Source organism: Hemiscyllium ocellatum, chromosome 14 (assembly GCF_020745735.1).
Source record: "Hemiscyllium ocellatum isolate sHemOce1 chromosome 14, sHemOce1.pat.X.cur, whole genome shotgun sequence".
NCBI classification, from domain to species: domain Eukaryota; kingdom Metazoa; phylum Chordata; class Chondrichthyes; order Orectolobiformes; family Hemiscylliidae; genus Hemiscyllium; species Hemiscyllium ocellatum.
The window spans coordinates 48,386,805-48,412,664 of NC_083414.1; the positions used below are offsets into that span (position 1 = coordinate 48,386,805).

Consider the following 25,860-nt stretch of genomic DNA (forward strand, 5'->3'; position numbering starts at 1 on the left):
GGTCAATGCCCTCCTCACTCCCATAAAAGTAATTTAAATCGTTTTTTTCAATATCTCACAATCAATGCTGGCTACTGTTCCCAAAACCCCAAATCATTCTCTAGTACACTCATTATTGCCAGCAACATCTTCCCCACTTGCTCTCACCAACCTCATTTCCCGACACCACTAACCTTGTATGTCCTCTGCACTGCCAACTCACTCACTCTGGAATATTCAAGGGGCCACGAGTAAATTAAACTTTCTGATCTCTAACTTCATTTAGTGATGAAAGCTGACCACTCCCAACACCAGCCTGCAACTGCACCAACTGTACCAACAATGATAGTCATGATACCACTCCTTCGTTACCTGCCTCTCTCTCATTTCATGAGGAAAACAGCCCAGAAAGGGTCAAGAAGAGTGATGTGCAGCTTGTATTTTGGCAGCTCACTCTTTGTGCAGAACAGATCCTGAGTCTGACCACCCCGAGCATTTCACAACATTCAAGAATATTGCTTCAGTTTATCTTACCCATAGTCTTCCTGTAAAGTTAGTGCCAACTTTTGGTTGACCAATGTAGATATGAGCATCATTCAAATTTCAAAACACATTGGAAATGACTGAAATGTTGGCTGAAGGTTTACATTTGTGGGCAGCACAGTGGCACAGTGGTTAGCACTGCTGCCTCACAGCGCCAGAGACCCGAGTTCAATTCTCCCCTCAGGCGACTGTGTGGAGTTTGCACATTCTCCTCGTGTCTGCGTGGGTTTCCCCCGGGTGCTCCGGTTTCCTCCCACAGTCCAAAGATGTGCAGGTCAGGTGAATTGACCATGCTAAGTTGCCTTAGTGTTAGGTGCAGGGGTAAAGGTAGGGGTATGGGTGGGTTGCTCTTCGGTGGGCCGGTGTGGACTTGTTGGGCCGAAGGGCCTGTTTCCACACTGTAAGTAATCTTAAAAAAAAGTTTTATCCACGTGTTAGAAATGCCTTTTTGCATATTTGATTTGAAAATTATACAGCTAACATTTTAATGCGATCCCTCTGGAAATAAAATTGAGGACTTAGTGGGTTTTGTTTCCAAGGATCTTGCTAACCTGTGATCCAACCTTTAGTGACTGGCTAAAAGATCCATTTGTTCCTCTATCCCACCTGGACTTTCAAAATTATACTTTTCCAACCAAAATGGACATCTCATTCCGTTGAACTTCATTTGTCACTTCATTTTGAACTTCATTCTGCCAGTTTATCAATAGTATCGTGTTCAATTTGTTGCTATTTGCAAGTTTAAAACTTGTGTTTGTGATTTCTAAGTTAGTGCAAATTGTAAATAGCATTGTTCTGAACGCCGATCCTTGTGGAACACCACATCCCACCTTCTGCCACTCTGAATTTATGGTCACTCTGTTTTCTGTCTGAAGCCAACCAGCAAACCATTTCTCTACAAGTCTCCTTGCACCACGTTCTCTAACTTCAGTCATTTGTCTGTTCCTGGACACCTTATTGAAGGCCTTTTAAAATTACAGATGTACCTACTACATTTCAGTTTTCTACTCTTTCTGTTGTCCACTCTAAAAAAACTCAACAAGACTCACCAAGCAAGACTATCTTTATTTTCAAAAGTCTATGTTGACCATTCATTACAGGTATTATACTTTTACTTTTATTGAGGTTCTACTTTTCTTTAGTGGAAATTTTGTTACTTTGCTGATCACTCATTTTAGTCAGAGTGGTCGATAATTCACTAAAAATGTTTTGCCCTTCTTTTTGAGTACAGGAATAATATTCGCTATCCACCAGTCATCTGGACCATTATTGAATTATCTAATAAATTGTAAAATATATGTTGTAATATCTCTGCTATCTATTTCCTAGCTGTTTTTATAATGTATATATGCAATCCATCCAGGCCAGGGGATTTATCCTCTTTAAATTTGATTAAATTGTTCAGTATATCTGGTTTCTTCTAATGAACTTATCTTCCTATTCACCTCATTATGCAATATTTAATTTACTTCACTGTAAATCAGCACAATAATGATTTAATAATATTGCCCCCTCTTTATCACTGCCTGTGGTATGATCCTGTCTACTCCCTAATAGCCATATTCCCAACCTAGTCTTAGCTTTCAATATTATTGTGCACATGAAATATTTTACTATTTTAAGTTCACTGTGGCCTCTGATTTTTTTTCTTATCTTCCTGAAAATATCCTTGATTTGTGTCATCGATAGTCAAACATGAGGTTTTGGAAGACCGAAGGTTGGCTAATGTGGTGCCACTGTTTAAGAAGGGTGGTAAGGACAAAGCCAGGGAACTATAGATCAGTGAGCCTGATGTTGGCAGTGGGCAAGTTGTTGGAGGGAATCCTGAGGGACAGGATGTACACGTATTTGGAAAGGCAAGGACTGATTAGTGATAGTCAACATGGCATTGTGTGTGGGAAATCATGTCTCACGCACTTGATTTGGGTTTTTTTGAAGAAGTAACAAAGAGAACTGATGAGGGCAGCACGGCAGACATGATCTATATCGACTTCAGTAAGGCGTTCGACAAGGTTCTCCATGGGAGACAGTTAGCAAAGTTAGATCTCATGGAATACCAGCGAGAACTAGCAATTTGGATACAGAACTGGCTCAAAGGTAGAAGACAGAGAGTGGTGATGGAGGGTTGTTTTTCACACTGAAGGCCTGTGACCAGTAGAGTGCCACAAGGATCAGTGCTAGGTCCATTACTTTTCATCGTTCATATAAATGATTTGGATGTGAGCATAAGAGATCTAGATTCCTGATGTTTGCAGATGATACCAGAATTGGAGGTGTAATGGATAACGAAGAAGGTTACCTCAGACTACAATAGGATCTTGAACAGATGGGCCAATGGGCTGAGCAGTGGCAGATGGGAGTTAAATTTAGATAATTTAGATTATCTAAATGGATGGGAGTTAAATTTAGATGCAAAGTCCTGCATTTTGGAAAAGCAAATCTTGGCAGGACTTAAACACTTAATAGTAAGGTCATAGGGAGTGTTGCTAAACAAAGAGACCTTGGAGTACAAGTTCATACCTCCTTGAAAGTAGAGTCGCAGGTAGGTAGGTAGGATAGTGAAGGCGGCGTTTGGTATGGTTTTCTTTATTGGTCAGAGTATTGAGTATGGGGTTGGGAGGTCATATTGTGGCTGTGCAGGACATTAGTTAGGCCACTGTTGGAATATTGTATGCAATTCTGTACTCCTTCCTTTTGAATGGATGTTGTGAAAATTGAAAGGGTTCAGAAAAAAATTACTAGTATGTTGCCAGGGTTGGAGAATTTGAGCTATAGGGAGAGATTGAAAAGATTGGGGCTGTTTTCCCTGCTGTGTCAGAGACTGTGGGTGACCTTATAGAGGTTTACAAAATCATGAAGGGCATGGTTAGGGTAAATAGGCAAAGTCTCTTCCCTGGGTGGGGGAGTGCAGAACTAGAGGGCATAGTTTTAGGGTGGAGGGTGCAGACATAAGGGGCAACATTTTCATGCAAAGGGTGGTACGTGTATGGAATGAGCTGCCAGAGGAACTGGTGGATGCTAGTATGATTGCAACATTTAAAAGGCATTTGGATGGGTATATGAACAGGAAAGTATTGGATGGATACGGGCCAGGTGCTGGCAGGTGGGACTAGATTGGATTGGGATCTCTGGTCAGCATGGACGGGTTGGATCGAATAGTCTGTTTGGGGACTGTACATCTCTATGACTCTATCCTCATACCTCCTCTAGTAATGTACTGCTCTGCTGTCAAAATACTTCATGTATTCATTTGTAACCCTCAACTGTTCCTTATGTCTTTATTCATCCAGACTAGCACTAGCATTTGGTTTATAATTTCTTTCTAGCAGACGTTTTGTTTCCTGCTCTCTAAAACAGTTTTAAAATGTTCCCATTGCTGCTCGACATTAGTGTTTGCTTACATCGTTGCCTATTATATTTTCATAAATTCTATGTTCAAGCCCTCAAAATCAGATTCTGTCCAACCTATTTACTTGGTTTCTGTCATACTTAGGTGCATCTCTATTATCATCTTAAAGCCTATTACACTAAAGTCACTATTACTTAGATACTTCCCTCTTTTTAGTTCTCTGATCAGTTCTAGTTCATGCCCTATTATTCCATCCAATATATAAAAAAAAAATCTGCTCTTGTTCAGACTCTTACATTCTGGTTCAATGGGAATTGTACGCAGGTTGAGGGAACTCTATTCCCTTATCCCCTTTACCCACTGCCTAATCTTCTCTCCGATGAATATTAGCTCTCTAAATTGTCTTCATATTTCGCCCTCCACCTCCTTTTCACTGTTATGTCATCTGCAGAAAACATTCACTATTGCAATTGGTGTTATCTATTTTTTATATGTTTCCTCTTTGAATCAACACTGAGCTGTCTGTAAACAATTTCATTTATACATCAGCCACTATGAAGAACAAATTCATGATTTTTCTATACCTGCAGAGAAAACGTTTTCTTTTGGTGTTCAAATCCCATATTTGAAACCACTGGATAGCATCAATTGCAATAACAGATGCCTTAACCTGGATGATGTTATGCTTCTTGAGCATTGTTGGAGCTGCTCCACCTATCAAGTAAAGAATATTCCAACACATGCCTGATTTGCATCTTAGAGCTTGTGGACAATATTACAAAATTCCGAAACTCTGACCTGTAGGCAGTACTTATATAGAATCATAGAATCCCTGTGGAAGCAGGCCATTCAATCTATTTACTCCACAGCGACCCTCCAAACAGCATCCCACCCAGACCCACACCCTTAGCCTGCATTTCCCATGGCTAACCCACCTTGGACAATTTAACATGGACAATCCACACGACCTGCACCTTGGACTGTGGCAGGAAAACTGGCGCACCCCCCGGAGGAAACTGACACAGATATGGGAAGAATGTCCGAGTGCAGTTTGCACAGTTGCCAGAGGGTGGAATCAAACCCACATCCCTGGCGATATGAGGCAGCACTGAGCCACCATCCCACTCAAATTCCCAATTTTTCTAAACCTTCAACGAAAATGTTTTCTAATATGATTGGTCTAGTTCAGTTTCTGGTCAATCATAAAGCCCAGGATTTTGGCACTGGGGGAATTCAGTGATGGTAATGTCAACAAACATAAACAAGTAACAGTTAGATTCCCTACAATTGGACATAGTCAGTGTTTGGCACTTATGTGGCATGAATATTGCTTGCCATGTATTAGACAAAGCCTGAAAGTTGACCAGGTCTTGCTACATCTAGACACACATTGCTCCCGTATCTGATGAGTCATAAATATTGCTGAACACTGTATAACAACAGCAAACTTCTGACCTTATGATGGAGAGAAGGTCATTGTTGAAACAGCTGAAGATGGTCATGCCTAGGATACCACCCTGAATAACCCTTATCGTGATAGGTTTGGACTGAGGTGACTGACTTACCACAAACCATAACCTTCTTCCTTTTAAGACTGGTATGACCACAACCAACAGAGAGATCTTGTAGTACAGAACTGTCATGGGACGGCAAGTCATGACACTTTTTACAACAGTCAGCCATTGTTACCTAAAATTTAAAGTGCCTGACAGCCACTTTGACAGCTGTTGGAAATCCATAAGTACAGAAGGTAAGTGTGATGTTAGGGTGCTAGGAAATCCTCCAAAGTCTCTGAACTTTCAGAGGGGTCCAGGAGTAGTGAAATTGCCTAATAGAAAAGTCAAACCCTTGGGCAATTCCCTTGGAGATTCTGCAGTGCTCCCCATATACAAACGGCAATAATGTCTGTCTGGCCATCAGAAAATCCAAGCCATTAACCGTCAGACAGGATTCCATCAGTGTGATTACGATAGACAGCTGCTGACTAGCCTGTGGGACAATTCTCCTAATTTTGGCACAAGGCCTGAGACATTAGTAACAGGACTTTGCAGGGTCATCAGGGTTGAGTTTGCTGCGGTCATTTCCCAAGTGCCCAGGTTGATGCCAGGCAGTCTGAGTTTATTTCTTTCTTTAGACTTAGTAGAGGTACACTATAACTGAGTGGCTTTTTGGGTCATTTTTCGAGGGAAATTAAGAGTCAACTACATTATTTAGTTCTGGACTGACACATGGGCCAGACTAGCTATGGATGACAGATTTCCTTCCTTAAAGGCCTTTCTTAAATCAAATAAAGGGGCTTTTATGGTAATTGACAAGTTCATTACTCAACTACTTTTTAATTCAAAATTTTAATGAATTCAAACTTCACTGTAGTGAGATTCAAATGCATGTCCCCAGACTATTGGCCTGGGCCTCTGGATTACTACATCATGATCTTATGAGTACTATGATATCAAATTCCCCAGACATCCTTTTTGTCTGCCACCATAACTATAGCAAAACTCTTCAGAACATAATGTAATCAACCATTTATAACTCTCCTTCACTCATCTAACAGTTCCTAGTCACTGCAAGAAAATAAACATAAAACAAAAACTTCCATTTATATAGCATTCTTTATGGTCTTACAAGTTCATCTGCTTTTTGGTGCTGGTTGAGGGACACAAGACTCTGCATATGGAGAACTGCCCTATTCTCCTTTATAAAGTGCCATTTGTGTCCACCTGAGTTCTGACAGGGTGTTGGTTTAATTTCTTATCAGAAAGAAGGCATCTCAAACAGTGTACGACCCCTTTAGTAGTGTACTGAAGTCCCTACTTAGGTTCATCTGGGGACTGGAGTTTCAACTCAACCTTCTGCTTTGGAGAGCAGAGAGTGACACTGAAATATCAGGGGAAATTCCCAAGAGATTCAGACTGTTTTTGCTCAAACAAAATTGAATAGCACTCAGTAAAATGCCCATACCTTGATGACTTTTCATCTGAACTGCATTTCAAAAGTGAAAACTGGCATCAAAGGCTAATTTTCTGAGTATGTCTTGGCATTGTACAACCTTGCCAACCAGTGGGGGCAAGGCAACAGCCTAGTAATATTATTGCTCGACTGTTAATCCAGAGACCCAGGTAATGTTCTGGGGACTCAGGTTCAAATCCCACCATAGCAGATGGGTGTAATTTAAACTCAGTAAAATCTGGAAGGAAGAGTCTAATGATGACCGTGTCCCTCATCCCATTAATTAATTTTTTAAAAATCAAAATCAAAAATTAATCAGCCCAAGTGAGCAGAGGAAACAAGCCTCTTGCCCTTACATCAGACCTGCACCAACAACATGTGTTTATATAATGCCTGAAAAGTAATAAGATAACCCAAGGTACTTCATCAGAGCATTATCAAAAAGATATTGTCATCACAACACATAAGCTTGGCTGAAGGAGTAGGATTTAAAAGAACACTTTGAAAAACAAAAAAGAGATAAAGAGAGAGGTAACTCCAGAATTTGAACCGTGGCAGCTGAGAGCATGGTCTCTGTTCAAGGAGCAACTCAAATTGGTGATCTTGAGAAAGAGACAAGATTAGTAAATATAGCACAGGGCTGGAGGAGATTCTACAGATAAGGAAGGGGGGCCATGAATGATTTGAAAACATGAATATGAATTGAGATATTGCTTTAACGGGAGCCAATGTGGGTCAGCAAAGTCAAGGTTAATTAGGGTGAATTATGACACAGAGATGAGTTTTGGTAATCTCAAGACTGCAGAGGTTTGAATGTGGGAGGGAGCCCAGGAATAGATTAAAATAGTCGACTCCAGATGGAAACAAGGTTTCCAACACCAATTAAGTTGAGGCTAGGCAGAGCCAGATGTGAAGATGGAGGTGGAAATGGATGGCTTTACAGAAGATATGGGCATATAGTCAGAAACTCATCACAGGAAAAATAAGACACAATGAGTTCAAACAATTTGACTTAATCTGAGAGTGGAATGGAGTCAATGGGTTCAGGACAACTTATGGCAGTAACTGGAAATTATTTGTCTATTTAACATATATGGAATAATAAGCAGGAATAAGGAATAAGTAACAGTAACCACTGAACTACCAGATAGCTGTGAAACCTATGAAGTTCACTATTGTCCTTCCCTGTTCTGACCCACCTGTGACTCCAGTAGTTGGACAAACTTTAACTGCTCTATGAAATGGCCTAGCCAGTTCTGAGTGAGACCAGCCCACCACACCCTTTTCATATTGGTCTTGCCAGTAATGCTTATATCCCTTCAATGAATAATAATTTAAAAAATTCAGCCTTCCTAGTATTTAGATGGAGAAGCTTTCAGTTCGTTTTGATAATTATGACAATACAGTGGAGAAGGTTAGAGAGGTGCTGGTGAGGCAAAGCTAGGCAGCCTCACCGTAAATATGGAAACTGACACTGAGCTTAGATGATGTTGCAGAAAGACAGCATTGGTGATAGATAGCAACCCAGGATTGATCCATTGGAAACATTCAAGCTCATGACGTAAGAGTGGGAAGAGAAACGGTTGTAGGTGGTTCTCTGGCTATGAATAGAATGGAAACAAGTGTGTGCAGTGCCACTAAACTGGGTAGCTGTGCAGAGAGATGCAGGAGAATGACCTGTGCTCAAAAGCTGCAAGCAGGTCGAGAAGCATGGAATCAAATAGGATATAATTTGTGATACTGATCAGACCAGTTCCATTACCATGGCAGGGGTAAGTTGCATACATGCTATGCTTTCAAGGTTAATAATGCATGTATGCAAGTTTGGTAACTTTAATTAATAAAGGAGCAGTTACAACACAAAGTTATCCGCATGCTGGAGCTTATGGAGTATAGGGGGGTTGATAAGGCTACCTTTAGAATATTTAACGTAAAAAAAACAAAAACTAATAAGCATTTTAACAGCAAAAGGGCTGTATTAAGAATTAAGGCAAGCAAAAATCCAGATGTGATGGTGCCAGTAATAATAGAAAGTATGACTTGAAGCTCAGCTTAGTTGAATCTGATGATGGAAGCTTTGCATGACATTGTTCAGACTAAGCATGTATTTGGAGGAAGAGTCGAAGTTTTTGATGGGGAACAAAGTTTGTGTTTTTGTCTTCCCACGTGCAAGTGAAGGAAGTTGAAAGTCAACATTGATGTGAAATAGCAAGACTGACATAATGGACAGTGAGTTGATAAAAGTAGAGGACATAAAACTGGGTGTCATCAGCTTCATATGAAAGATGGCACCATGTATGTTAATGAATACTGATTATAGGAGCAAAGAAAGTATTAAATCCATGCGTATTGTGGAATCAGTGCTGTTACTTTACTCGGACTATAAGACTAAGAAATAGGAATCAGAATAGACCATTTGGCCACTTGAGTCAATAGGATCGTGGCTGATCTGACTTTCCTCATGTCTACTTTCTGACTTTTAACTCTTGATTCCCCTACTGATCAAGTATCTATCGCAATCTTAAAATATACACAAGGACTCTTCCCCCACGACTCTCAGTGGCAAGGAGTTCTGTAGACCCACAACCCTCTGAGAAGGAATTCTCCTTCTCTCAGTCTTAAATTGGTGTCCCTTAATTCTGAGACTATGCCCTCTAGTCCTAGACTTTCCTGGGAGGGAAAACATCCTCTTAACATTCACTGTGTCAAGTCCCTTAAGAATCCGATATATGTCAATGAGATCACCTCTCATTCTTCTAAATTCCAGTGTGCAGAATCCCAATCTGTTTAGCCTTTACTCCATAGACAATCCCTTCACACCAGGGACCATCCAAGTGAATCCTCCCGGAACTCCCTCCAATGAAATGATATCTTTTTCTTAAATTAGGGAACCAAAACTGCTCCCAGTATTTTAGAAGTGGTCTCATTAGCACCTTGTACAGTTGCAGTGAGACCACACTACTCAGAAACTGCCAATCAAGTAAAGATCCATAATTTTTTCTGCAAAATAAAGTTTAAGCTGAAAGTATAGTTCAAAACGCAATCAAATAAAACCGAAGAATTATCAGTAACAGTTAAAACTAGGATAAGACTCTAAGCCAAAACAGTTGCAGCGATACATTCATAAGTAGCAGATTTGTTTATCACAAATAATTCTTTACATTCTCAAATAATGAAGATGAAATGATTGTTAAATACAAATCTGATTTAATTCCATTTGGGAGGATAAAAGACTACAGATGGATCAACTTAGTGAACTTTGTGTGTAACAGTTTTGCACAGCACTGGCAGAATTTAAACTTGCCTGTCATATCAGGAAACATGGCAGCTGGGTCCACTTCATTGCAAGAGTGGCCAAATCTCCATTTTCTAACAGCAACAAAACCTCCTGGGATTAAGCTGAAGGTGGGACCAAGCCAATGTGGCCTGCAGCAGTATCCAAATTAGCCTCATAATTGAGCAAATCGACCAAACAACATTCCCCAGCTCTACTGGAATTTAGTGGTGGCTCAGGAATTAAATGTGAATTAAATCTGATTGTGGCTTTCCAGGGGCCACCTTTCTTCCAAAGGTCCTTACTACCCCATCGAGGGAGTTGTGATTGGGAAGGGAGGTGCTTGCTGAAAGCTGACACCCTGCCTTTGTTTCAGATCCATCTATGCCTTATGTAAAGCTTACCCAAATCCAGAGATCACTGACAATCCCTGGCAAATCCTCAGCACGTACCTCTGATTGGTTAGTACCTCTAAATGGGGAGGATTTCTGCACTTGCAGTTGTCGCAAATCCGAGGGAAAGCACAACTGCAACCTACTAATTCTGTCAGACCTTTCCCACAGAAGCAAGATGGTTCCCCACCAGTTGGCAGGACCATGGTTGGCAACATTAAATTTTAGCCTGATATTTTAGCAACAGATATTCAGCATCTCACATTCTGAAAACACAACTGAAAATTTTTCTATACAGTAACTTAAAGAGATCACACGTTGAAGAAAAAAGACAAATTGAAACTGCTGATATCTAAAAAGGAAATAAATACTAAAATAAATTAAACTGAGCACTCATAACCTATTTTGCCTTTTCTCAGCTAGGGTAATAATCATTAAAGATTTTCTTTTGTATATACTAGACTGGCCATTCCACCTGCAGGCAGAACTTCAGTGCCTTTTGCAGAGTGGGACATTTTGCCATATGGGCTCAGACAGCTTACAATCTGTACAACTCTGGACTACAAATGCCTAGGGGTCTGTCCTATATTAGCACCACCTGTGCTATCAAATCACTTTGAGATTCTGAACTGGCCACTGGGGTCTCAAGAACATATTTCATGTTTTCAGCTAGGTCAAACGCACACAGACTGCCAGACTTTAACAACAACAAATTTATTTTGATTTGCTAACTGAAACTGCATGAATTCGCCAAAATAAAATTTACTCTAGATAAAGCTGTATGAGTATTTAATTGAAGGTGTTGTAACAGCTTTGCTACAAAATGTATAATTACTTTTAGATATATTGCATAACAAGTCATAACTGCAGTGCAATCAAAAACTGCTGAAGCATTCACAAAAGTATTCAACCATACTTTTCCAAGAGAATCATTTCTAAAATGACAATTAGATATTAAGAATGAATATTGTGATTTAGTAAATAGAGCTGCAAGAAGAAAAATATTAAATTTACTATAATATTTTGCATGTTACATAAAATTGGTAGAAATAGGAATATCATTTTTAAATATTTTAAGAAAATTATCCTTAATCAATGAGTTAAAGCCTAAATGGGAGAATACTTGAAGGATTGGGAACATCAGACTAATTGGATAACTGTTTTGAAGAGGTGGCACTGGATTGTCTAAGCAGCCTTATTCTGTGCATCATTCAATGAATTTTACAATATTCTTTTGAGTTGGAACATTTTTTAACGATAGTGAGAAGTGTGGGTTCATTCAAAACTCTGCTGTCCAGATTTTAACTCATAGCTATTTTCCAATCATCTATCACCGGTGTCCTCACTGACCTAGACTGGCTCTCAGTCAAGTTTAATTTTAATTTTAAAATTCTAATCCTCCACAGCCTCACCTACTCCTACTTCTGGCCTCTCCTGCATCCCCACACCCTTCCACAATAGTTGCACTCAGCCCCTTGAGTGTCCACAATTTCAACTGTCCTGTTATTGGTTACCATACCTTCAGCTCCCTAATCTCAATGCTCTGGAATTTTCTCAATGCTCTCGAATTTCCTCCCTTCAGCTCTCTGCCTACCTACCTTACATTCCTCTGTTAAGATATTCTTCACACCAATTGCTTTGATCAAGGCTTTGGGTTATTTGTTCTGACATCAAATTAAATGGTTCAGTATCACAATTTATTAATTCTTTTCCAGTGGAGCACCTTGAAATATTCTATTGTGTTAATGGTGCTACATAAATATAAATTATTGTTGTTGATTCACACTAAACGTACCACTGTTAAGTGTATCCAAATTTTAAAAAAGCATTAATGAAATCGAATTAGGACAAATTTAACTGGACTATACAGAACAGGAATATAGAATTAACTGTAGAAATGTCAGAAAAGCTATGCAGAATTAATCTGTGTGGACCGCAATGTGTACACACTAAATTTTAATCAGCTTATACTATCAGCTATTCAAGACATGCATTGCAAAATGGTCATATCTGACCTCTTGAGGTAAAACATGTAGAAGATCAATTTCAATAGAAGACTATTTTATCTCTTCTGTCATAGTATATTTTCAAATGCTCCTATCTGCAATATTCAATGTGTACTATTTTCCTATTCACTATTTTTATTTCAACAGCTGTTGTGATCAAACAACAGCTTTGTTCAGTCAACAGTAATACAGTAAAATCACCCACCAGTGCCCAGTGCTATTCCAGTATGCTTGATAGAACTGATATAAATAACTTTACAATATTTTTCCTTCTTTATAAGCAAAATAATACCTATAATAAAAAATGTAGTTTTCGGTGAAAAACACAAACTGTGCAATTCAACAACATTTGTTTCTGCTCTCCTGTTACCTTTTGCATATCAACCAACCACTTTCATTACTTATTTTTAAAGGCTTTGAACTGAATAATTCCATTTACCACAGAAATATTAAAATTTTAATATTACAAGTAAATAAATATCTTTGTAACAAAATATGGATACCAGTTTTTACCAGCAATGTCCATCAAAATGTTTTCCTACCATACTGAAGGGTTTTACTCTGAATGATTCAATTATAATTTTCCTTGTGTGAGACAAACTAAAAAGAAGAGTAGGATGGTTAGGCCAAATCAGATTATTTGACTCGTAACAGATTTCAAGAGCCCTAAACACGTAAGTAACTGGATGGAATTAGGGACAAAAATATTTCCTTACTCAGTCCACAATTGAATAAAAATGATTTTTTTTAAGATGGATACATCTGCTAAGAATACATCAAAGATGCTCTTCAAGTTTGTCCTCTTTATTATAATCCCTGCAGATACTGATGACATTTAAAAAAACAAGTATGAACCTCCAGTGATAACTGAAAGGATAACATACCAAAATTTTGTATTTTGAAACTTTTACTGTAACAGACAGGTTCAAAGCACTATTGTCTAAATACCATGTTTGTCGGCAACTTATACTTGCATCCACATTTCCATTTTTCTTTCAACACAACGAGAAAACATTTCACAAATATACTTTTACAGGGTCCTATAAGCATACATTCATCTTTTCTGGAGCCAGTTTAAGACAATTCCTAGCTTCCAAGGGTGACTATTCTCGTCTTTTCTCCATCTTGCAATCCCAGAAATGTCATTCATAGTTACATGTTTATCCACTGAGCACCTTCCTCCAACAATTGGCCCTTCCAATTGAGTGCAAGCTCCCGTGTGAATTCCTAAACATTGAACCATTTGGAATTTTAGACTCTAGCTACTGTTTCTCTCCTGAAACCTGTCTTACTTATCTGAGAGTTTCCAGGGGATATCTTAGAAAACCTTCCACTGTCAATATTACTTTCCATGGCAGTGTGAATTACAAAGACCTTGTCTCAAGGTGGAAATGCTTATTAACAATCCTTTAAATTCCACTTCCATTATCAACAGCTTCGGGGACACCTACTATCAGTGTCGCCACTGTGAACTCAAATGACATTGGCTTTGTCTCCAACTGTAAATACCTTATACCTTCTTTTCAGCAATACAAACTGGGCTTTCCTTGAATATTTACTAGCCCTGTCATCTAGACTTGTTGTCAGGTAGATTTTGGAAAAGGTCACACGACTCCTCCACTTTACCCTAAATTAAAGACAGTCCCCAATACATAACCGTCTTGCAAACTTCATCACAGTTACATTTTTTAAGGCAGCAGAAAACGATCTTCCTGCTGATAAGGTGTTTGCCCCTGGACATGTCTCATTGATAAGAGAACTGAGCACTATTCAGCCAAACATGCAAAGTTTCAGGTCTCATGTGAAATCTGTCAGGTATTGGAATGCCTGACAAAAACACAACTAATGTCTTAAATATAACTGTGGGCAGCTTTCCTGTTGCTCTCTAGCACGGCTCATGAACGTAGCTGTAATTCAACACTTTGAGTAATTAGATAGCACACACCTACCATGTACAAAGTAAAAAGAGAAAAAACGTCAGCTAACTACAGATTATAAAAAAAACAAAAATTGATAGGAGGATAAATATCATTTGTTTTCCTGAGAGGAGGCTAGGATCCAACTAGAAACAATCTATACTTCCATTCAGTAATGATCAAATTGAGCTAAAAGATGAAGAATTTAAAGTCAATAAAATCTCAGGAACATTCATTTTGCCGGGAGCTCAAATAAGATAAGAATACACAAATTGTTATTTTGCTTCTAAAAAAAAGACTCATTCAAACCTTGACATTGTAAATTGATTTTGTGCTTCAGTTATGCAAAATTATCTAATGCCCCAAAATTGTGATTATTTTGCTGAAAAAAGTAGACTAGCTCTGTTGTAGTGAACCAGGATTTATCAAGTTATGAGATTTGCCAGAATTCATATATTCAAAAGTGCATACTTGATTCCAGAAGAAGAGGCTATTTGTAAAGATGCAGTTCTCCATAAATTGGTGCATATTTGTAAGCAGCATGGTCCTGAAGCCAAATGAAGCATTAGAAATTATGTTATTTACCTCAAGATTTTCTGAAAACAAAGATAACAAGGATAAGTTTGCAGAAAAAAGATGTGTACCAACACACTGCAAACCACACAGGCTCTAAATGCCCACAACTTCGTCTGAAACATCAGCTTAGTGCGAAAGCTGAGAGACAAAGAGAGCAGTGGCACTTGACCACAGTGCGATAACTGAATGTGGCGGTCGTTATCACAGGATTTCTGAGGGTCACCACACCTCAGGTGACAGGCAAGGTTGAGAAAGTAAAACCTTTACAATAATCTCACACAGTATGGGAACTGAATTCCCACTGTTGGCATCAATCTGCATCGCAAGCTAGCTGTCCAGCCAACTAAGCTGACTCCCAACTGAGCATTTACAGAAGTAGTGGCTAGCAAGGGCTAATAAGCAGTAAATCTTTAACAGTCTAATGCATAATAGAAAGAAAGATTGCAGAAAAATTGACCTCGGTCAAAAGAGCACAGCAACAGACAAACACCCAATCAATCAGAAGCTGGAAAAACTGAGGTGGGCAGATTAAAACAATATCTGCATTAAGAATCATTCTTTTGTACTTAATTATTACTATTAATAATCAATTCCATGAAACTTATGAAAAAATGTTTGTAACTATCTTGTAGGTAATCAAGACTGAAGGACATTTTGAGAATTAAATTTATAATTGCAATTGGTTTGAGTCTTTCAAAAAAAAATTGACAGTTGGATCTGACAGTTCTGAAAGCCTGTCTGACTAGGGTATGGCAATGTAAGTGTTACATATCACACTAGCTCTGCACTGTTCAATTTTTTTTTCCAAATAATTGGATTGCAAATGGCACAGGATTTGGTCATTTATGCCATGTATCTCAACCCCTCCAAAATTACCCTAAATGCCTCCAAAGGATAGAGCTCTGCTTTCTTTCTTGCTTGCTTAACCAGCAGAGGTCTGAGCAGTGATTGACTTCAATAATCACTTATCACTATCTGATTTTCACCTATGCCTTTACGTCCTTCATTCAAGCCAGCATCACCAAAATTGGATGGCCCGGTCATCCAATCAATTGCTGTTGTGGGATCTTACTGTGAACAAATCATCCACCGTGTTTGTCTATCAGACAATTGTCACTGCATTTTAATGCACTGCAAAGTACCTGTAGATATCATGGAGCGGCGATATAATGCTAAACAATTACACTTGCATTTACTTATTCAAGTAATTAAAGGCTCTCTCAACTTTATGTATGGGGACCTATGGAGTGAGAGGTGAAGAGAAGGTGAAAGGTATTGAACTATAATTTAACACAATTCTAAATATTTGTAATGAAAGGTAAATTATTAAGCATCACAACATAATTCAGATAATCTTTCAAAACATGAGATTAGTGGAAGTCAATTTGTGAATGGCAGTGATGGTCATGCTCTTGCTGTAAGAAAACAGGGCAGCAGCAAACTGCATTCCTTGTCCTAGAACATTACTTTGTGCAGAATCCCATTAACACCGCGTGGCTACTTACCCAGACAATCCTTCTGAGATCTCATTTTTTTCATATAAAAAAGAAATACTAGCAGGATAACCAAGCATCATTACACATAGTAGATTATGATGAATGAATGGACATACCACCAGTTAGACAAGTCGTGAGTTATAAACGGGCTTATAATATAAAACAGATAAATTAGTGCCAAACATTAAACAATGACTTATCAATACCTACCATTCCCTTTTTGGAGTGTGACCCGTAGACTGTCCGTTCATCAGGGTTACTGGTAGTGAGGTCTTAGGTGGTGCAGCGGGAGAGCAAAGTGAACTAGTAGAAAGGTCGAGACTGCCATTTTTGGTTACACTTTCTTCCACTGTATGAGCGCCAGTGACTTCTTTCCATAGCTGCTGTAGTTCTGTTGGAGTCATGCCTGTATCAAACAATAATAGCCTCATATTGTATAATTAGATTCATGAATAGTAGACTTATCCTTCTTCACACACTAATTACCAAACCAAAGTGTATGTAAACAAGGTCTGATTTTAATTAGACAATTCCTAACTATAAGCTGCAATACTTCGAACAAGTCACACTGTAACCCACTGCATGTTAATTTAATGTTGGTAATTAAAAGTAAATTCTTCACATGTATGCAATAATTGATCTGTTCAAATTGCAACACAACCAGACTGTTCAGCCTAGCTACTCTCTTTTTGAAATCAAACCACCTACTATCATAGATATTTTGCAATACATTGATGGCAAATGCATTCCTCTTTAAATATGAGAAGTATAATTGAAAATAATGTGCTGTAAATGTAACCAATTCATGTGCACCATTTTCAAAGGCCTTTTATAATTTTACTACAAAATTAGAATATTATGTCAGTAATTATTTTTTAATCACCTGTCTTTATCATTAAAATTTGATTTCATTCAAAAACCAATGTGCAAATTTGAAAGCGGAAAGCAAAAAAAAAACCTGTGGTTCTAACTATATTTTAATTACAAATCACAATTAAATATTCAAGCACTTCAGATCAGGAAGAATACCAGGTCAGAATCTAATTTATTACTTTCATTTTGGGTGCAAGAATTGGATAATAATCTCAAAGTGATCAGCCAAAATATCTTTACTTTACTAAACTACTGCTAAAGATTTTAATTACGGTAGCACTGGAGAGTGTAGGTCTAATAAGGCAATAGACTCCTGAGAGTCTAAGTGGTTAAGAAGTGTGAAATGAGACTGATAGGATTTTTACATGTTCTGGGCAGATATTTTGCATATCAAAGAATAGTAAATTACAACAGGACAGTAGAACAACCTTCTAAGCATTAGCCAAGTAATAACAACCCAGCAAATCAACTAGGAAGGTCACACTACAGATTGCCCTATTTCTTTGCACAGTCCTTTAAGTTTCCATCATTAGATTTGTTTTAACAAACATGCTGGATATTATGCTTTTCTAGTAATAATTACTGCCATAACTGACCACAAAACCACTATTTATCTAGTGAGAACAGAAGCTAAAATTCATGCTGGATGATAACATACTACTGTACGGTCCGAGAAAGTAGATTGCCACATTTATCTTTCATTGGATTACCCTGAAAAGGATTCACTATGATGGATTTTATTCTATATTTATTTCATTTAGTTATAAACACATTCACTAGTGTTCCTCATTATAAACAAAAGGGCACTACTTTGAAAAATGTATGTTGTTGGAAAATGTGATTGATTACTGTTCATAGAACTCAATTTCTCAATTCCAGGTAGTACTGGCTGAAAGACAAACATAGTTGCTCAACCTTTTTCGTCCTTGTACCGCTATACTCAGGTGACCATGTTCAAGCAAGCATAAAGTTGATTTAAGGTCCATAACGACATCAGTTTTGGGCTATTATCGCAGTGATAAAAAATTGCTTTGTATTTCTGCCTGTCCAAACTCTCAGTTGCTTTCCAAAGAATCCCAGTTCCACAGGGAGAAATGTCACTGCTATTAGTTTACTGCACCAGCAAAACTGTAACTCTGAAGTCACTCAGTAGGTTCTTTGGTCAATAGCTTGCAGATAGACACCCTTAGGCTTTAAACATGCTTCTTAAACACCAAAGGAGCAAGCTAGTTGTAACATACAACTATTCAAATCAATCAATGACATGGCTGTTGAATTACCTAAGGGTGTCCCTGATGTGTTGCTGCACAGATTACACTTCATGCATCGTCTCATTCACAGCTTTCATATTATACGCTGGTGTGTCCTGTCACTGCTCAATTGCCCTCTCCTGAACAACTTAACTGCTGTGGCTCAGCAGTTCCCATTTGCACAGCCAAACTTAGAGGCCGGTTTAAAAGATCCTCTCTCCAGGTTTGACACTTACCTTGCGCCAGCGTTTGCAGAGAGAGACCTGGCTGTCCGGACTGCACAGTGAGCAAGCCACAACGCTGCATAGTCATGATGTGTTGCTGCTGAAGCTGCTGCACCTGTAGAAGCTGCTGCTGAAGGGCTAAGTGGTGGGCAGCTAGTGGCTGTTGTTGCTAAAATAAAAAGAAAAATTAAAGATGCTGAATTAAAGAAACTGGATACATCACAGCAATTTTCCCGCCTCATTTTTTTAAGTACAACTGCTCTTGATCGAAATCAAAATAATTCTGTCTTAGAAATGGATGGCCTTTCATATCACTTTGATCTAATTATAATTCCTTGATTCTGTATGTGCTCACTTAGATAGTATGCTAATATCTGCTAATAGAAGATGTTCTATTTAAAAGAGCTGCTGAGCTGAAAATAAAAATGGCCACCCAAAAATATCATAACATCCACACTAACAACAGTCTTCAATATCACTGGGAGCTGAATTCGCCCATTTTTTTGTTTGAGCTTTCTTGAGTATGATTCATGGCACCCAATATGTTATGAACCACAGCAACGTTTCTCAATCTCCCACTCTTCAACTCAAATTTACACAGCTGGCCTCTTCATTATCTGTCTCATATGATCATGTAGTAGGAGAGGCAAAATGCTCACTACTGTCAGGACGCTGTGACAATTAACCATTGGCACCATATTCAAACCCCAACTCTGAACCAACTCAGAAGCCAGGAAGTACCCTTTACACTTTGATGTTTCAGTTTTATCCCTGAGGAACTAGCCCAAAAAGGCAAGCTAGCTCCTAGGTTTGCCAGTGAGGAAGAAGTGGGGACTGCAGATGCTGGAGATCAGAGCTGAAAATGTGTTGCTGGAAAAGCACAGCAGGTCAGGCAGTATCCAAGGAGCAGGAGAATCGACGTTTCGGGCATGTGCCCTTCTTCAGGAATGAGGAAGGTGTGCGAAGCAGGCTAAGATAAAAGGTAGGGAGGAGGGATTTGGGGGAGGGGCGTTGGAAATGTGATAGGTGGAAGGAGGTTAAGGTGAGGGTGATAGGCCGGAGTGGGGGTGGGGGCGGAGAGGTCAGGAAGAAGATTGCAGGTTAGGAAGGTGGTGCTGAGTTCGAGGAATTTGACTGAGACAAGGTAGGGGGAGGGGAAATGAGGAAACTGGAGAAATCTGAGTTCATCCCTTGTGGTTGGAGGGTTCCTAGGCAGAAGATGGGCCCCAGCTATGCCTGCCTCTTCGTCGGATATGTGGAACAGTCCATCTTCTGCAGCTACACTGGCACCACCCCCCACCTTTTCCTCCGCTACATCGATGCCTCATGCTCCCACAAGGAGGTTGAACAGTTCATCCACTTTTCTAACACCTTCCACCCCGACCTCAAATTTACCTGGACCGTCTCAGACTCCTCCCTCACCTTCCTAGACCTTTCCATTTCTATCTCGGGCGACCGAATCAACACGGACATTTACTACAAACCGACCGACTCCCACAGCTACCTAGACTACACCTCCTCCCACCCTGTCCCTGTAAAAACGCCATCCCATACTCCCAATTCCTTCGTCTCCGCCGCATCTGCTCCCAGGAGGACCAGTTCCAATACCGTACAACTCAGATGGTCTCCTTCTTCAAAGACCGCAATTTCCCCCCAGACGTGATCAATGATACCCTCCACCGCATCTCCGCCACTTCCCGCTCCTCCGCCCTTGAGCCACGCCCCTCCAACCGCCACCAGGACAGAACCCCACTGGTCCTCACCTACCACCCCACCAACCTCCATATACAGCATATCATCCGTCGCCAATTCCGCCACCTCCAAACGGACCCCACTACCAGAGATATATTTCCCTCCCCTCCCCTATCAGCGTTCCGAAAAGACCACTCCCTCTGTGACTCCCTCGTCAGGTCCACACCCCCCACCAACCCAACCTCCACTCCCAGCACCTTCCCCTGCAACCGCAAGAAATGCGAAACTTGCGCCCACAACTCCCCCTTACTTCCCTCCAAGGCATCCTTCCATATCCGCCACAAATTCACCTGCACCTCCACACACATCATTTACTGCATCTGCTGCACCCGATGTGGCCTCCTCTATACTGGGGAGACAGGCCGCCTATTTGCAGAACGTTTCCAAGAACCCCTCTGGGACACCCGGACCACCCCATGGCTCAACACTTTAACTCCTCCTCCCACTCCACCAAGGACATGCAGGTCCTTGGATGCCTGCATTGCCAGACCATAGCAACACGACGGCTGGAGGAAGAGCGCCTCATCTTCCACCTAGGAACCCTCCAACCACAAGGGATGAACACAGATTTCTCCAGTTTCCTCATTTCCCCTCCCCCACCTTGTCTCAGTCAAATCCCTCAAACTCAGCACTGCCTTCCTAACCTGCAATCTTCTTCCTGACCTCTCCGCCCCCACCCACACTCCGGCCTATCACCCTCACCTTGACCTCCTTCCATCTATCGCATTTCCAATGCTCCTTCCCAAGTCCCTCCTTTTATCTTAACCTGCTTGGCACACACTCCTCATTCCTGAAGAAGGGCACATGCCCGAAACGTCGATTCTCCTGCTCTTTGGATGCTGCCTGACCTGCTACGCTCTTCCAGCAACACATTTTCAGCTGCCAGTGAGGAATGCATTGCTGTATCATGCTGATTGGCAAAAGGAGGCCACATCATCATACTCAGCCAGCTTGACGAAATAGCACTTCAGGTCAGTGTAGTGTCCTGGGTGAAACACAAGGCAAAGCAATGCAGGAAGAATGACCACCTATACTGCACAAGGGAAAGTGTTACTCTGTTAGCTATAAACACCGGACCACCATTCACTGTAACTCTGACACTGCACACACAATTCACCATTGTTCATAATCTACGACTCTCACTGTGGCATGCATCATGTCCACTCAAGAGCTCCTCATCCCACTAACCCTTCCTGCCCTCGGCACCTCCAACTCACTCACCGAGGACACCACCATTTCTCTTGCTCGCACATCACCATTAACTTCTCTTCTATCCACTATCATCAGACTCAGACCCTCCTGTTGTCTCACTACAGGAAAGACTAGCCTAGTCCTAGGGCTGATATTTCCATAGCACCCTCAAAGACATACCTGCGAAGCTGGACTGGTTGTACCTGACTGCAAACTGACTGTGGCCAACCTACTGGACTGGATTTGACAAACCCCTTGGTTGACTGTGGTAATCTCCCTGACCAACTGAAATCTGCCTTGACCCCATTATGAAATGTGCGCCATTAACCTTCACACTTGGCCATTTGGTTGAATCCTATGTTGGCCATGTAAGCTGCTGGCACATGCTGTAAGTGTGACATAGAATTAGTACAGTGTTGCAAACCAATACGCCCATCTGCCTGACTGTTCAGTGCACCAAACATTAACAAGCTGTTGCCTCTCCCTATATAATAAGAAGCAATGGAAGCCAGAGTTGGCAGTCTCTAGGTAAGTGCAAAATGAATGAGCGCTAAGAAATAAAGCTGAGAACCCCAAGGGTGGGTGGGTATTTGTCCTTGCTTGCAAAGCAACCTGGATGAACTATGCATGTCATAAATGTCATGAGACTCCAAGGGAAATCCTTACAGGATGAAACGGTGAGAGAGTTGGTCTGAAAACAGCCATGATGATGTGGTTGACGCTGGTGGTTTGCCAATTCCAATTTGCTTGGAAGAAGGATGAAAGGAAACAGTGTTATTGCAGCATGCAGGAGCTGTAGTGATTAACATAGAGTTGGATGAAAACTTGGGAAGTGCAAGTGGCAAGTTACAGCCGTCAGGTTCCTGCTCTGAATTTCATGTTGGGAATTGGCAGCAGCTAGTTTTTCAGGGAAGAAGAGCAGAATTGGGAGAGGCACAGAAATGAGGGGAGTTTAATCAGATGCACATGCATGGAATTAAGATAGTTGGCACTCATTTGCAAGATTTAGAAGTCGCCATGTTCATGCCAAGAACAAAATCAGAACATTTTTTTTTAAACACAAGAAACTAGTTTTTCCATTTTCGCCATATTTTTTCAACTTTCTTGCTATTGCCCAAGCCACTAAAAGGAGAAGATTGCCTTAAACAAATTATCTTCTTTGCAATTTTCAGCATATTTATGATGTACATATATGACCTTCACTAACATTTTATCTACATGAATGAGGGGTCTGCAAGCCAACATTCCTGTGACAATGGTCCTTTAAATAAATAGAAAAGTCAAAGACTTGAATAAGAAAAAGTTAATTTAATGTTGTTAATCAGCCATGACAAAACATGAAATAACTTACTAAATCATTTATAGAAACAGCCTCTGGATTTTAATTACAGACATTTATAATTTAGCAAACAGCATCTGACTTGAATATTGGTATCCCAATATGTCATTCATTTTCTCAAAGCTCTTATATTGATTCTGCGGATAGTAATATACTCATATTTATTAATTTTACTTTTCAGAGTCTATTTTTCCACTCCCCCCGCCACCTCCATTAATTGATTTAACTATGCAACTGATTAAAAAAAAATCAATATGTACACTGTTTAACTAATCTATACCAGATTTTCGTTAGTGAAAGACACATGCAACAGGTTTAACAGGTAATTACAGTGATATATAAATATACTTAAAAACTGTGTTAATAATGTAGAATTTATGTTTTCTTGAATCATTTTTCACATCCACTCATTTTTATAATAATGCAATATGAATTAATGTTGAAATGTTATGTGGCACGGTGAAAATTATACAGAAGTCCTGGTTGAAGCAAGTAGTAAGTGTAATAAGCCAGTTGAATGAAGGCTAAATATGTCAACTTAGTGCAAAATATTGTTGAAGCCAAAATGAAAAATAGAACAAACATCCTCATAACCTGTGTTTTGCAAACTTCTGTTCCTACTGTATTTGCATTTAACACTCCTTGTCACTGCTTTGGTCAGTCAAAGGATAAGCTATTCCATAAAGGTAAGTATTAATGCTGGATTCATTCTGTCACATTTGTAATTTTCCTATCAGATTTCACTGTTTTATTTATACATAAATTATTGTTTCAGCAAGATGTCAATGCATTAAGAATAGCAATGTGAACCAGATGCAAAAATGATATAGAATTTTGCATATGTCCAAATGGGGATGTGAGACTCAACTATTAACTCATGACTGATGCCAATAAGGTTATCTTCATGAAGAGTAATCCATATACACAAAAGACTATTGGATAAAATATTGATTCAAAGGCATTGGAGTCATTTACAAAATGGCGTCAAGTTGTAATGGAGAGATTGTAGCATAATTTGGGATTTATCTTTATGTACTTTTGCACATCAAAGTATTTTAAATAGCTCAAAATGCTGGTGGGCTGTTATTGTATCTTAATAGAGTTTTTAAAAACATACTTAGCCAATTTAACGTGTAAGAAAACAATTTCTAGATCATCATCAAAATCAATCATTTTCATTAAATTTTCTAGCTCAGCACTCTAATGGAAAACTATTATGCAGTTTTGTGCTCATATAAATAGTTAAGTAGCAAACATTCGTTAAAGAGCAAAGGAAGATGCCCTGTCACCTGACTAGTTGGTCTGTTTAGAAATGAAGACTGATACTTGGCTGAGGAGACATTAATAAGGAGACTATCTGACGTAAATAATTTCACTGTTTTAAATCATTGTTTCCTTGAATCACAGCAGGATTACCCCTGTAGTGAAAAGAAACTCTCTCCATTTGAAGGTCGCAATCAGTGAAGATAAGCTTGCTCAGCCATTCCAAGTCATGAGAGGTAAATATATTAAAGCTTGAAAGGGACATGTTCATCTATTAATTGGAACAATAAAAAAAAAATCCAAGCATATAATCACTGGTTTGTTGCTCATAGTTTGCTACTATCTCTGTGAAAAACTATTTATATTTAGGTAAAAGCAACATATATTTCAGATTGGTAGAAAGATTGTGGAGGACTGCAGACAGTGAGAGAGTTGAGTGATGGCCAGGTCTACTTTGAACCACTCCCGAAATGGAAATGAAATTTAGGAGAGAGAGGTAAAGCTAGCTGCAGATGTGCTACAATCTATTTCCCAATATCACCCAAAGTATAAGTCTACTCATCTTACATCACAACATTAAAGACTTGTTTTGTCAACAGCGATATTAATGTTAAAATAGGAAATACAAAATCAAAAAAAAAACTAATGGCTTAAAAGGCTAATATTTAGATTGGTAAAAGAAAAATCGCCTGGATTAGCTTTAATCACCCAGTGGGTTGGGAAAATAATTTCCAGAGTATGTTTTCCATTATTGGCCCATAGTCTTTCTTTTGTTTGTCTCTCCCTGGTCGCTATAAGGATATGGTGGGAAGGGAGCACATGAAAGAAGGAAGAAACAAGTGATTAGTCCTGCAGTTCCAGCCAGATACATTGTGGGGGAAGCTTGATAGACAAGTTGATCTTTTGATGTCTGTCAATTTTCTATCTTCTGAACTATCTTTAGTCATAATTGTAGCAGTGGTCCAAGTCATTTTAATTTTAGTTGAAAGAAGTTCAAACATGACCAAAACCACTTTCAGGTGATCCTGTAATGAAGCGTGAAATGTTGAAATGACTGTTGAAAAGACCTTTACTGAACTGAACTAAGCAAATGAGTTAGAATCATTCAAATTCAAAGATAGTGAACTAGCATAATAACTTGCATAATAATGGGGATAAATATTCTACTTACTCTTATCAATTAACCAAGTGAATGGAGGATTATGGATACAACAGTCTTACTCTCATAACAGCAGATAAAGTACTGGGGTTCTGTTGGATTCAACAGTCACACCTCTCTGCCAACCCCTGATTTTGAGAACATTTGGGCATCAAATATCTTTTCACCCTTCAAACATTGAGTAGATACATATTTCTGAGGAAAAAAAATGCTAGCAACCCACCTAAGTTCAAAAACGAGGCCAGAATATATGTCCTTCACTTTATAGCAATGAGGATTATTAACATTCACTAGCCTAGAAAACCAGCAGAATAAAATGAATTGGA

General features: G+C 39.4%; 1 protein-coding gene across 14 annotated transcripts in view; it reads right to left on the bottom strand.

Moving 5' to 3' along the window:
* foxp1b (forkhead box P1b) overlaps positions 1-25,860 on the bottom strand; it is a 489,011-nt gene that overhangs the window by 85,539 nt on the left and 377,612 nt on the right. For all 14 annotated transcript variants that reach the window (XM_060835708.1, XM_060835701.1, XM_060835700.1 and 11 more), the window contains 2 exons: positions 18,843-18,999; positions 16,694-16,889 (listed from right to left, as the gene is read on the bottom strand). In XM_060835708.1, the coding sequence (XP_060691691.1) occupies positions 16,694-16,889; positions 18,843-18,999 (353 nt within the window). The remainder of the gene's footprint in view (positions 1-16,693; positions 16,890-18,842; positions 19,000-25,860) is intronic.